Source organism: Haliotis rubra, unplaced genomic scaffold (genome assembly GCF_003918875.1).
Source record: "Haliotis rubra isolate DU_JTF1 unplaced genomic scaffold, ASM391887v1 Scf21, whole genome shotgun sequence".
Lineage (NCBI taxonomy): Eukaryota > Metazoa > Mollusca > Gastropoda > Lepetellida > Haliotidae > Haliotis > Haliotis rubra.
In genome coordinates, this window is record NW_025766114.1 from 684,967 (window position 1) to 699,395 (window position 14,429).

Consider the following 14,429-nt stretch of genomic DNA (forward strand, 5'->3'; position numbering starts at 1 on the left):
ACGATGCACTTCCGTGTTAGGTGAGAAGGAATGTGTACAAAAACATGGTCACGTGGTCACATCAGCTCCACCCACCCATGAAGTTTAGTCCATTTAAGCCTACTGTACTTCGAGGGCTTCAATAGACGTCTAACTGGTAAGTTAATCGGTTTATATTCCTAGCGGACAGTGTATACATGACCCATTATACATCATTTCATTCGGAATGTGTTATGTCACGCTAGTCTTTCAAACGACGCAGTAATTCCTATCTTAAGACAACGTCATGTTTTACCATTCCTATCTATGTACAGTCGTGCTTGATTTCAAACAACAACCACTTGGTCATTACATATGTTTGGCGAGTAATATCTCAATATGTGTGATGTCTATCAATCTCAACATCAATATATGGGCTGTAGAAGTCAGTACCAGCACAGTAACCCGTGCAGTCCTCTCGTACTACCACCCGTTGACAAGCCGTGTGTTTATTACATTCCTCAAACCTGCAATTTGTAACTGACATGAGACTTGATATGAAAACTAACATTACATGTGGTATGTGTTTTATAGATAATAGGATTTAGGTCGATATCTAGTACGATTGATATGTGCGTGTAAAATAACACCAGCGAAATTAGGTAACGATCTGTACTCGGGGTAAACCGAAAGTTAGAGTAATGTCATTGGTCGGTTGAGTCAGCTGGCCGGCTTTAGTCAGCATGCAGGTGGTTCTATTTCTGTCCCGCGCGTCGTCTAGTCATGTAATCTCATTAAACCCAGTAAAATGAATATACTGGTAGTCACTAGTGGAGCAAAAATATAAACCAATTAGAATACTATACATATCCTTTGGTTGGTTGGTTGTTGTTTAACGCCGCACTCAGCAATATTCCAGCTATATGGCGGCGGTCTATAAATAATCGAGTCTGGACCAGACAACCCAGTGATCAACAGCATGAGCATCGATCTACACAGATGGGATACAATGACATGTGTCAACCAAGTCAGCAAGCCTGACCACCCGACCCGACCACCCGACACCCGACAAGCATTGGTTGCTGAAGGCCAATTCTAACCGGGGTTCTTCACGGGTTAACACCAGTGTAGGAAAGATGTAGAAAATCTAGCCTGTCCACAGGACTGGCTGGTCAAAATTTTTTACCAGTTCTGCCAAAATCTAGCCTGTCCTCCAAATATAAATAAAACACCATTTCAAGACTTAAAACTGGTTTGTTTTATTTTAAGCTATAATTTAATATGCACACACAGAGCTTGGACTGTTAAATCTCTCCTAGTGGAATCATCTGATTATTCTAGTATCCTTTGGCAGTAAATATTCAAAAAGGTTATAATATAATAATGATTATGTCATTGGTTTGCTAAACCAGATGTTTTTTTTAACCCGCCCTCCACAAAATTCACCCGTCTCGGACGTTGGGACGGGCTATCTTTCCTACACTGTTAACACTTAACCCATTAAGAGCAGTACTGAATGAATCCCGCAAGGTCATACGCCTGTGACGCCACACACGAAATATTTATGCTGAAATTTTCACACAGTAAAAAAAAACAGTACTGTACAATACAAGCGCAACTTTTACTGCTTTGTTTAGGTGGAATTGGAAAAAAAAATCTTTAACTAATATCTGACATGGTATATGTTTGTTTGTTGGGGTGGGCAAAATTTGAATATTCGATAAGACATTCTCCAAGAAAATGCGTGAAAACAATAATCATAATGAATGATAAAAAAATAGATTCACTTTTGCGCTGAAACAGGTAGAACAATCGCTGAAAGATGTTTTGGAATTTAAATGGGTTTTTTTAAAAAAGTATCTGGTTTTGCAGCTGTAGCTGATATTTAGTCTCCATGCAGTTATCACCCCACCCCAAGTGAAAATCATTTTCTAATTGTTAACACATTTTCAAAGTCCTTAACAGCTTAACAGACACGGCATCAGGTTGTGAATTCTATCTAGAAATGACATTTTGAAAACTTCATGTTCAATTTTGTTAACATGCCGTTGCTGAGTGAGAAAGGAATAAAGAAATATTCCTACTTACAATAACTACTGCTTTTAAATAACGGAGGTATTTCTCATTGATAATTTTAACTCAGTAACAGGGAGCTAACAATACAATATTTAGTTTCCATCATTCATAACTACCAGATTATATTTAAATGTTTACATGTGATGTTCTAAAATAAAAGAAGCAGTAATCATATAATAAGGTCAATAGTCCCAAACGCACGACTATAAACTTGTAGCGGCACTAAACACAACAGAGATCAGTATGTCACAAGAAACGGTTGGGTAGCCCAGTGGTTAAAGCGTTCGCTCGTCACGCCGAAGACCCGGGTTTGATTTATCACAAGGTACTATGTGTGGTGCTGTCCCCCACCGTGATATTGCTGGAATATTGCTAAAACAGCGTAAAGCCATAATCACTCACCCACTCATATTCACAGAAAAGATGGCTACGGGAGGGGACGATAGTGACACAGAGGTTGATGCCGATTTGGATACCTCATCAGATGTACAGAATAAAACTGAACACTATGATGTTGCCTTGCTTTTTGCCGAAAACGACAAAAACCAGGCCCTGGAAATATTGGAACAAATGGAAGAAATAACTGTAGAAAACGGAGAGAAACCCAAAGTTTGTCTGTACACTGATCTGCCAGGGGCATCAGCACACACTGAAGCCGGTAGAAACCTAACAAAGGTAGCCACACTTATACTTGTGTTGGCCACTGAGAATCTCCAGGATGAAGAGGTCGCAAAATTAATCAAGGATGAGGCGATAGGAAATACTAGACTGGCATCGAAGTGTCATCCCGGACTTAAATACTGTGTGAGACCTCTCTATTTAGACAAAGAGAGGAAGGCCCACCCGCCTAGTGGTCTCTCCACCATCCAAGAAGTGAGGTGGTACGACAAAGATTCCAGATGCGGTCAGAGAGACATCAGAATGTTACTGCAAAATCACATACAGTACAGAAAACAACGAGAGCGAGAGGACAGTCGTCAAAGGACTGTTCGTGACACAAGTTGTTCCAGACTACCCAAAGATTCTACGGATAATATTAATCTTGCGGTATCAATTGAACCAGCGCATCAGCAAAGGCAGGTCCTGGAGAGAGATATTCCAATCGAGCGTACTCACTTGGACAGATCTGCTGCAGTAAGACCGTCACCTATATGTCACCGAGAACAAGAAAATATGGCAACAACAACCCCAGAAGTGGGTCAGCAAAGCCTCGACTCCATTAACCTACAGACAAATGGGTCTTCTGTCCTGTTCAGAAGAACCAATGAATCTTCAGATGCTAGAGCCCCTGGTCACTCGGCCAGTGAGAGGAACAATCATCAACCATCTGACTCTACAATGGCCCAACGTAATAACAATGCTGCCTATGTCATGAACCCTGCTCAGCGCTCTGACTTTTCAAGGGAAAGTTACCTGTCTCAAGATGAAGCTTCTTCAATTCGCGATAGTTCCCCGACCATGAATACTGCGGAAAGCAACTGTTCCCAGGATGCTGACTCCGAAAGAAATCATGAACTTCAATTTTCAGGTTCTAGAGAAGAGCAGGGCTCAGGAACACGAAACCCATATCCAGGTACAGAGTTTGAAACAGACCAAGGCTCGATGCTTGAATCCGATTTGGCTCAGATAAGTCTGACAACAGATTCACAACATACTACAGATCAAATTTCCACCCGTAAGGCTTCCTCCGATTCCGAACCTGCTAAAAATTATGTTTCTACAAGTATCACTGGAAAAGACACAGAGTTTACACAGACAACGGAGTCATTGTTGGTTGGAGGGAATGGCAAACAGCTGACGGGTCATCCTTTGGAGACTGGAGATGGCACTGGATCCTTGGTGGAGGGGATTGAGCATGAGACCATGACGGAGACGGTATTGAAACATACAGGCCAGGCTCACAGACCAACAGCGATATGTGCGGCCCCGAATGACCTTGTCTTTGGAGGTGGTGAGAAAGGTATGGAACCTTCTAGCCTATTGCCTTTAATCTAATGAAGCTATATGTTTTAGAACGATCTGTAAACAATTAGCCAATTAGATCTTTCTATATTGCCGTGGTAGTGTCTCAAAACACACATACTCTTGTTCCTCTCCCCTCTCTCTTACACACACACACACACACACACAAATCGCATACACACATAAAAAAAAATCGCATACACACACACAAATCGCACACACACAATCGCATACACGCACGCACGCGATCCAGACAGGCAACACCAATAATTCCTTTGCCTAGTCCAAATGCGAATGTAATCTCTTCATCTCAATGTGTTGCAGAGCCTAATGGTGTTGCCGCGCCTAGAGTCGTTCATTACCACACTCACTTCCATGGTGAAGGTCCAGGTCTTTCACAAGGAGGGCCACCACAGTGGGGACTTCCAGGTTTGCTGTTTGTCAGATTGGTTCTGTTAAGATTCGGTGGATGGCAGTGGTTTACACACATATTTAGATGCTTTGGGGGGTAAAGGAGAGCGTGGAATGTTCTAGAGCAGCAGGAAGAAACCATTGAAGAATGTTCTGGAAGATGTATCCATGTAATATAAGGGAGCAAGAGCGTGTCCCTGTCAGCTTGTCAAATAGTTTCCAAATTTTGTTAGCCACTCGGGCAAGCTATGCCTGAAACTTGCCAGCCCACACAATAATTCACTAGCCCGAAATTTGAATGTAGAAACTAAGCAAAAGATTTGATACAAAAATAGATGAGAATTAGATGCTCATGTGATAACCATTTTTATTAGGCCATAATCTTGCATGATTTAGAAGTGTATTATAACTTAACAAGTCGGTGAATATTTACACAATGACCCCATAAAAAATTCTCGAGCCAGTTGGGCCAGTGACTGTGGAGATTTACCTGCCTGACTGGATTTTTACTAGCCACGGGCTTGTGGGCCAATGGCTATTACACACACTGGCCCCTGTCATCCCACATTAAATCAAAGCGAGCCATTGTGTGAAGATCGTTTGATCGAAAGGGTATTGTTTTAGTTGATTGATTGTCCTCGTATGCTAATGGCATGGGTCTTTGTTTGCTCACTACATCGATCACCTGAATTGGAATGGTGCAGTGGGCGGACATAAAAAACAAACAGGTTGAAAAAGTTAATGCGAGATCACACTGACCTGTCAGGCAATCTGTAAATCTGTAAAGTCTCTCTCTCTCTCTCTCTCATTAAGGGACCGATCATAATCTCTCTCTCTCCGCGAAATCACTGTGACCCCCAGGGATTTCATGTATTCCCTAAAATTTCCAGGGATTTCATGAAATTACTGATTTTATTGGTGTTCCATTACACACATTCCCTGTTAGGATATCAGTGAATGTGTGAAATTCATGTTTGTAGCTTAAAACTTTACTGTTGAGTCTAACTTCATCCCTTAGTTCTTCGGAGTTGAAAACTTTGACAAAATTACCGAGGACACTTTTGGCTAATTACTACCTTGAGTCGGGATACCAAGTTCATTTTCTCACGGCTTTACTGTTTAGTCTCATTTCATCCCTTAGGTCTTAGGAGTTGAAAACTTTGACTATTTACTGATTACACTAAGTCAAGCTAAGAGAGGGGAATTACCGGGTTTCGATAATATTTCAGTTGATGTTTTGAAAAATGACATCTGTATAGATTATCTTCATAAACTGTTTTCTACACTGAGCTAATATTTCAGTAATTTCATGAAATCCCTGGAAATTTTAGGGAATACATGAAATCCCTGGGGGTCACAGGGACTTCATGAAATCACTGACTCTTTCAGGGATTACGGGCAATCCCTGGTTTCACACATTCCCTGTAACACACACACACACACACACACACACACACATATATATATATATATATATATATATATATATATATATATATATATATATATATATGTGTGTATATATATATATATAAAGAAAGTGATGAGAATACCGAGCGTACAGTAGTACATATATAAGAAGAAGTTTCTGAAATAATTACACAACACGGATCTTCTCCAACATGTTTCACTTTTATCTTCAGGGAGAAGTGATTACAGTTAAACGGATTATAATTTCGTGCTTTCAAGTTTACACAGATTCCCGAACGTTGGTTGGTTGAGAGAGCGGTCATGTGATCTAAATTTCAAGGTTCATTACTCTTGAACCCCTCTAATCGTTCATACTTGTGTGAACGTTTTTCGCTTCGGTTTCAAGGACCCCCAATAATTGGTGATGCCAATTTCGCGAACGAACCTGTTTCAAGTCACCCCAAGTTTGGCAATGTCACTACCAAACGGATTGCCGAACATTGTTCCTTTTTACAGGAGTTTAATGTTTCGCAGTTTGCGGGTTCATCTGGCGGTTTTCTACCCGAGGTCTGTTTAACAACTGCTCAATAAATTTCACAATAAACAATCACAAATAAATAGAATACAACAAGATCAGCTTCCTATTCGCCACGCCGCACAACTTCGAAGTCGGTCAGTGTATTATTACGCGGTGAAACAAGGTATTTACAAGTGAAAAGGTACAATGCCAGCTGGTTAAAATGCTATTGTTATTGCTTCTGATATTTGTTTCTGTTTGATGCTGTTATTGATGTTATACTTATTAAAGCAGTTTCAAACCTCATAACGAATTTGTTGTTATATTTTAAAGATCGGATACTTTGAGAACTAATTCTTCAAGGGTTGGGATACATGTGTTAAGAAAATCGCTGTGTATACAAACATCGCTGCAATACGTACGTTCTTGAACCGAATGGCATTACAACATTTTCCAGGTATTAAAACACACTAAACAATGATCATCTACAAATGGGTGGAAAACGTATGTGTAAACTTCAAAGTGCGAAATTATAAGAATTGAATGTCAGTTTGTGTGTTTGCACTGAAAAATGAACGATGTCAAAGCGTTGTTCAAACTCTCGCGTGAACTCGCTCGTAAACTCGCTCGTTCACACGAGTTTGAACACCGCTTTGACATCGTTCATTTTTCAGTGCAAGCACACAAACTGACATTCAATTTAAATGTTATGACGTCAATTTGTCATGACGTCACAATGCAACTGTATACAAATGTTGTGACGCGGCGTTGCCATGACGTCACATGATGGCAACGCCGCGTCACAACATTTGTATACAGTTGCATTGTGACGTCATGACAAATTGACGTCATAACATAATCCGTTTAACTGTAATCACTTCTCCCTGAAGATAAAAGTGAAACATGTTGGAGAAGATCCGTGTTGTGTAATTATTTCAGAAACTTCTTCTTATATATATATATATATACATATGTGTGTGTGTGTGTATATATATATATACGTGTGTATTTCAAGTTTGATTCCTTTTCCAGTTCCCCTTAATGTTGTTCGATGCGGCAATGTCCAGATTGGTTCCGGTCAGCAGATTATAAGAGGGTAATGACAAACTAATTGCATTTCTTGAGGCTAGTTCAGGCAAATATACCAAGGAATCACGTTCTGTACAGTTTTTACATTAATCAGCCAAGAAAATTCTTTAAAAAGATTATGCTTCTTAAAACAAATTATGCTTGGAAAAAATGTTTGTCAGGAAAAATATATTATTGAAACCATCTGATGTTGAGAAGAAAAAAAATATCAAGGCTCATACTTCAATTTAACAACTTTGAAATCCCAGTCCTCCCCTAATGAATAGTGTTCGGTCACTAAGATGTAGTAACCATCTATTCAACTGTTACACATCACCTATGAAAGAGTGGAGAGAAACAACCAGCTTGATACATTACTTCTCTTCCAATACACAGAATCCAGACTATTCCGAACACCAGTGATGATGTCCAAAGTGACGCACCAACAACCATTAATCCCGAAGGCTCTCCACCGCCCTATTCTGTCGATGACCCAAACCAAAGACGGGAACATCTACGCTATGGAGTTCGTCATGATCTACCTCCTGAGTCGATATCGGACGGGTCTGATGAAACAACGACCAAACAGGTGTTCAACAGTGATGAGGACTTGCAAGATGAACAAGTCTCTGAGAAGATGAAACCGCAAAACGAAGAAAGTAACACAGATTGGTTCCAAGAAAACGAGCCAGTGAATACTGATGGTGGATCGTGCTCGCCCTCTCTTGGAGACGACTCTGGCTTTGTCGACCCCAGAGTTCAGTCTCCAGGCACATCAACATCAGATGAAAACTCTCCTTCTGAGACTTCTGGAGGATGGAGAACAGGTTGTGGCAATATGATATTTCATTTAACTAAATCTCATGTAGGAACAAGCCAATTTTGATTAATTTGGTTCTTAATGAAGAAGTCTCCCTTGACCGTATTTAAAGTTAAACTACATGCCGTATTTGTTTGTTTGTTTGTTGTTTAACGCCGCATTCAGCAATATTCCCGGTGCGGTCTGTAAATAATTGAGTCTGGAGCAGACCATCCAGTGATGAACAGCATCGATCTACGGGATACGATGACATGTATCAACCAAGTCAGTGAGCCTGACCACCCGATCCCCTCTTACAACAAGCATGGGCTGCTGAAGATCAGTTCTAACCCGGATCGTCATAGGTAGTAAAGGCCATAAAACAGTTCAATGGTCAGAAGAACCTGAACTAAAAGTGGGGTGTCCTGACCATGTTTGATATTAAGTGGTAACTACTACCTTTGTTTGTTTGTTGTTTAACGCCGCAATCAGCAACATTCCAGCTATATGGCGGTAACTATTACCATTTTCAGGGGTAACGTTGATTGGTTAATCACTATCAGCAAATGAGCAAACCATATGTATTATGTAGACTGTAGTATATCTATTGGCTTATTGGTGCTGATTTATTTCAGATTTGACTTCCATGGAGTCGGTGTTGGGCCAAGGGGATGACCTGCCTCAGATGATCCCAGACAGTGGTGATGAAGACGGGGACGTCGGTGATGCATCGGTAAGGGGGACATCTGCTACTTAATTAAACCAAATAATTTAGGTTTCCACACATCTTTGAACAGAATTCCAGTTATATCACAGCGTGTTGCCTTGATATGGGAGTAAAGCCGAACGTGATGTTCGTCTCTGAAACAATTTCATGGTGCTGAGAAACCTAGAAATGGGTCTGAATCGGGATTCGAACCCAGGATCAACTCTGCTAACTGACTGAGTGAGTATGGTTTTACGCCGCTTTTGGAAAAATTCCAGCAGGCGGGGGACACCAGAAATAGGCTTCAAACAATTTGCCCACGTGGGTTCGAACCCGGGTCTTCGGCGTGACGAGCGGACGCTTTAACCACTAGGCTACCCCACCGCCCCTGCTAACCGAACTGTGTTGCTTGAATGACCGGTCCACCCATAGCCAGAAATAACATTGGGAAAACTTAGGTACAACATAGCTTCCTCTTGTTTTAATTTTTTATTGCTACACAACATTTAGTTTATATTTCACTCTACTGACCTTTGACTCACCAGCCGGGGTTTGGGGGACAGGGTTACCGGGTTAGAATATGTCGAAGGTTCGAAGGTTTCGAAGGGTTTTTTTTCTCAACTTCCACTAACGGTGATGCATGAATGAAGTGGAAAACAACTTGTATACATATATACACCAAGATGGCATTGGAGAGATATAATAGGGGCAGGATAATGTACAATACAATATACATACATATTTATATATACAAGGGTGCCATTAGAGAATGATACAAAATTTAGTTACATGTATTTATATCTAAACTTCTATTGATAAACTTAATAAATTTTGACAAATCTTTAACATTTGTAGCTTTCTTTGAACAAAGTTATCTTTTAAATGTATAAAGGTTGGGCCAGGTATTGACATACTGAGGTATATACAGCTGTCGCTGTTGGTGAAGAGCTTGGCACCTGAAAAGGTAGTGGAACTCATCACCAACAGCGGGTGAGTTACATAATTTACATAATTGATCATATCTAGGAGTATTTGTCCACCGGCCAGTCTCAACAGGTAGATAATGGTTACTAGTTCTAAATTTAAGAATAGGCAAGTAAATTGCTTTTGGTGTAAAAAGGTATGGTTCAAATATAAATCCTGTTTATAGTATTTATAATAAAATCCCTTAGAACTTTGTTCTAGAGAACTTCTCCAATTTTGTAAATTTTGGTCCTAGAGTATCTGTTCTACTGTTGAGGCTGGCCACTTGGTAGTTCAAATGGAAGGATTATCACATATTTCATTTGCTGGACGTATAGGGTTAGTCAATGGATCGGATGAACTCGGAGACTTGATTTACATAATCGCCTGACGTCGTTGTTCTCTGCTCATAATATCAATCACTGGATTAACTGGTGAAATCCCATTATTTTCAATCCGCCGTCATGAAGCAGAAATATTACTAAGTTTTGTTGAAGACAATATACAGATCTACGCCCACAAAAACACACAGACACAGACAAACAAACAAACAAACAAACACATACAATATCCTCCATATTAACATATAATAGACTCTATATCGTCTGATCATGTGTTATTCTATCCAGGACACTGGAGAAACACGCACACCAAGGTTTGTAAGGAACAACTTGGGACAAGACCGGGCTACGCCGCCACTTAACACACTCATCGTTCCCCCAAACGAGTTTCGCAACAAGGACTCAAGAAGGAGATTTGTATACACCCAAGCAGGAAAGCTCCTGTTGAACGCACTGGCCTCTCCCAGTAATCACTGCAGTGACACAGACCTAGATTAATTAGCCTACTGGGACCTGGGTTAGCGAGACCACTCGGACCTGGATTATTAACCCAGTAAGACCTGGAGTTTATACTCATGGAAACGAAACACCTGAAAGTACAAGTGTTCTTTTATTCTTTTCCAGGTTTCTTCACAAGCTTTGTATTGCACTGTGAGTGAAATTCTGGAAAAGAATAAAGGAACACATGTATTTTCAGACGATCTCTTATTCGTTTCCATAAGTATATATAACCATTCAGAACTGGATTATAAACCCACTTTGACCAGGATTATAAAACCACTCGAACCTGGATTAATTAACCCAGTAGGACCTGGATTGTGAAACCACTCTGAACTGGATTATAAAACCGGCGTCTTCCCGGAATGCCGGCACCTTTTGTTTTAGGTAGGTAAAGCAGTGGGGATCTCCTAACCCTACGTGAGCGAAATTCAGAAAGTGAGGGAGCGCTCAAAGTGTATTCTTAGTCTTCAGTGAGCGAAGTTCAATGCTTCATGATGGTGTATTGGAATAAATGAGTACCAGTTTATTGCGAACAGAAGAGGTGGACGAAGTTTACAAATTCTGCATCAAAAGTAGACTACAAAATAGCATTCATTGGACATGTTCAACGGACTGCAACGCAACTGTCAACACAAAAGATGATCTTGTGACTAAGCTAGGTCAGTCTCACAACCATCCTGCAGAAGATACCAAAATCGCCAGAGAAAGTTTTCTTTCTAATATCAAGCATATTTACAGAGAAGTTGGAAGTAAGTAGGACATTTAAACTTCATTTAACTACAAATGGATTTTAGTTGATTTAACTAATAGTAAATTATTGATAAATAGAGAATCTCACCCGAGTTTCTTTTGATATCAAATATATCAACACGAGTTGATAAAGTTACGAATATCCGAGGCTTGCCGAGGATATTTTTACTTTTATCAACGAGTGTTGATATATTTGAAATCAGAAGACACGAGGGTGAGATTCTATTTATCATCAAAAATCACTCTTCATTAGTTTTCAATGAAAAATGTACATCACTGAACAGGGTTCTGCCATTAGACTTGCAGTGCAGTGATGTCATAGCATTGTGACGTCATCAAGTTCATGACGTCATAGCATTGTCAGGACATTGTACAGAATCTACTGTCAAAACGATATCTCCTAGGAGATATCATATGATCTCACACAAGCAATATATCATGTGAAAAGAACAGGTTTTGGATGATAATACATTACACTCATTGACTCTCTCATAGCCATTTGCCTGACTGTGTGTTATCTTTAAACATATTTTCTAACACATCTTCCTAAATGTTTCAGAACTTCTTGCGATAGAATGTTACTGTCCTAGCTGTGTACATTTGTTAACGGTGTCTTTTGGTGTTCAAGTATTCAAGAATGATAAATGGCCATTGCTTTACATGAATAAAATGTCTCTTAATTGTCACATCTATTTTCTTTCATTTTCCTTAGTAATACAAGTACCACCCATTACAAGCCCCTACAAGTAAATTATACATTCAACTTTGATACGACCCGCATGCTTGTAACAACAGCGGATTAGTTCAGCAAATGTAACATGCCGACCTTCCGGGAACAATCAAGCTGAACTGTGTTAAAATACCTCTCTGAACTGGATTATAAAAAACAAGCTGAACTGTGTTATAATACCTCTCTGAACTGGATTATTTAAATCAAGCTGAACTGTGTTATAAAACCTCTCTGAACTGGATTATAAAAACAAGCTGAACTGTGTTATAATACCTCTCTGAACTGGATTATAAAATCAAGCTGAACTGTATTATAATACCTCTCTGAACTGGATTATAAAAACAAGCTGAACTGTACTATAATACCTCTCTGAACTTGATTATAAAAACAAGCTGAACTGTAATATAATACCTCTCTGAACTGGATTATAAAAACAAGTTGAACTGTACTATAATACCTCTCTGAACTGGATTATAAAATCAAGCTGAACTGTACTATAATACCTCTCTGAACTGGATTATAAAATCAAGCTGAACTGTACTATAATACCTCTCTGAACTGGATTATAAAAACAAGCTGAACTGTACTATAATACCTCTCTGAACTTGATTATAAAATCAAGCTGAACTGTACTATAAAACCTCTCTGAACTGGATTATAAAATCAAGCTGAACTGTACTATAAAACCTCTCTGAACTGGATTATAAAATCAAGCTGAACTGTACTCTAAAACCTCCCTGAACTGGATTATAAAAACAAGCTGAACTGTACTATAATACCTCTCTGAACTGGATTATAACATCAAGCTGAACTGTGTTATAAAACCTCTCTGAACTGGATTATAAAATCAAGCTGAACTGTGTTATAATACCTCTCTGAACTGGATTATAAAAACAAGCTGAACTGTACTATAATATCTCTCTGAACTGGATTATAAAATCAAGCTGAACTGTACTATAAAACCTCTCTGAACTGGATTATAAAAACAAGCTGAACTGTGTCATAAAACCTCTCTGAACTGGATTATAAAATCAAGCTGAACTGTGTTATAAAACCCCTCTGAACTGGATTATAAAACCAAGCTGAACTGTATTATAAAACCTCTCTGAACCATTATAAAACCAAGCTGAACTGTACTATAAAACCTCTCTGAACTGGATTAATTAACCCGCTCTGAACTCGATCAATAAATCAGTCGATTTAATAATAATGACACTTTTACCTACATGATATATAGACGAGAATAGAGATATAGAAGTGAATGCAAAATGTTCTTCACAGTTCTAAAAGTGATACATGTTAATTATCAATCACATTGTCTCTAGAATTTCTTGGTTAGTTGAAACTGTCACTTCCATACACATCTTCATAATGGATTGTAAACTCTCCGTTTCCAGTTCTTGCACTGAAATCACCTGTTAAGAAAAGATCAATTTCATCAAATATTTTTTAAAATGCAAATTTTAACTCACTTTTGGGGCACCGACGATTGGTTATTCACCAAATGAAAGCGGAGTTGGCCGATAAGTAGGTCATCGAGGTCATGGCAAGATTCGGGAGGTCTGACAGCTCGCTGATAATTTATCTGTTATACACAGTATCATGTCATCTCGTAACTTTAATTCAATATCATCCTGCAAGATTAGTGATTGAGGGAGTAAGTTCAGGTTTACGCCGCACTCAGCAATATTCCAGCTGTAAGGCGTCTGTCTGTAAATAATCGAGTCTGGACCAAACAATCAAGTCATCAACAGCATGAGCATCGATCTATACAATTGGGATACGATGACACGTGTCAACAAAGTCAGCGAGCCTGATCACCCGATCCCGTTAGTCACCTCTTACGACAAGCATGGGTTACTGAAGATCAATTCTAACCCGGATCTTCACGGGTCACAGCCTGTAAGCATGGGAAGTACTGTACTGAAGACACGCAAACTTATGTCGTCAGCAGTTGGGCTTGGAACGTTTCAGGCACCCTTGTACTTACACTCACTGTAACCTCAGACTGTGGTGAGAATAACATTAAAATGTCCCTCACAAAACAGTGCAAAACATCGAAATTACCTCTTTTAAAAATAATACAAGTAGATTTAGTTCCAGTTAATTTGTTTGAGTAAAAGCGAGGTGAAATTCTAACAACCCTCATCGATCAATGCACCTGTTTAAAGATAAAATATTTCTTTCATTCTACGAGTTATATGCGTATACTTATTTTCCTATAGATAGCATGAGAT

General features: G+C 39.4%; 1 protein-coding gene across 8 annotated transcripts in view; it reads left to right on the forward strand.

Annotated features, from left to right (window-relative positions):
* Nucleotides 1–14,429, forward strand: part of LOC124276538 — a 23,245-nt gene continuing 8,816 nt past the window's right edge. Inside the window, exons 1-8 of one of the 8 annotated variants that reach the window (XM_046712174.1) lie at nt 1–136; nt 2,453–3,994; nt 4,315–4,425; nt 7,367–7,430; nt 7,799–8,229; nt 8,837–8,934; nt 9,800–9,897; nt 10,500–10,662. In XM_046712174.1, coding sequence (XP_046568130.1) covers nt 2,458–3,994; nt 4,315–4,425; nt 7,367–7,430; nt 7,799–8,229; nt 8,837–8,934; nt 9,800–9,897; nt 10,500–10,533 — 2,373 coding nt within the window. In that variant the 5' untranslated portion in view covers nt 1–136; nt 2,453–2,457 and the 3' untranslated portion in view covers nt 10,534–10,662. Of the gene's footprint in view, nt 137–2,452; nt 3,995–4,314; nt 4,426–7,366; nt 7,431–7,798; nt 8,268–8,704; nt 8,935–9,799; nt 9,898–10,499; nt 11,455–14,429 lie in introns of those variants that run through there. The other 7 variants (XM_046712173.1, XM_046712172.1, XM_046712176.1 and 4 more) reach the window with 7 other exon arrangements.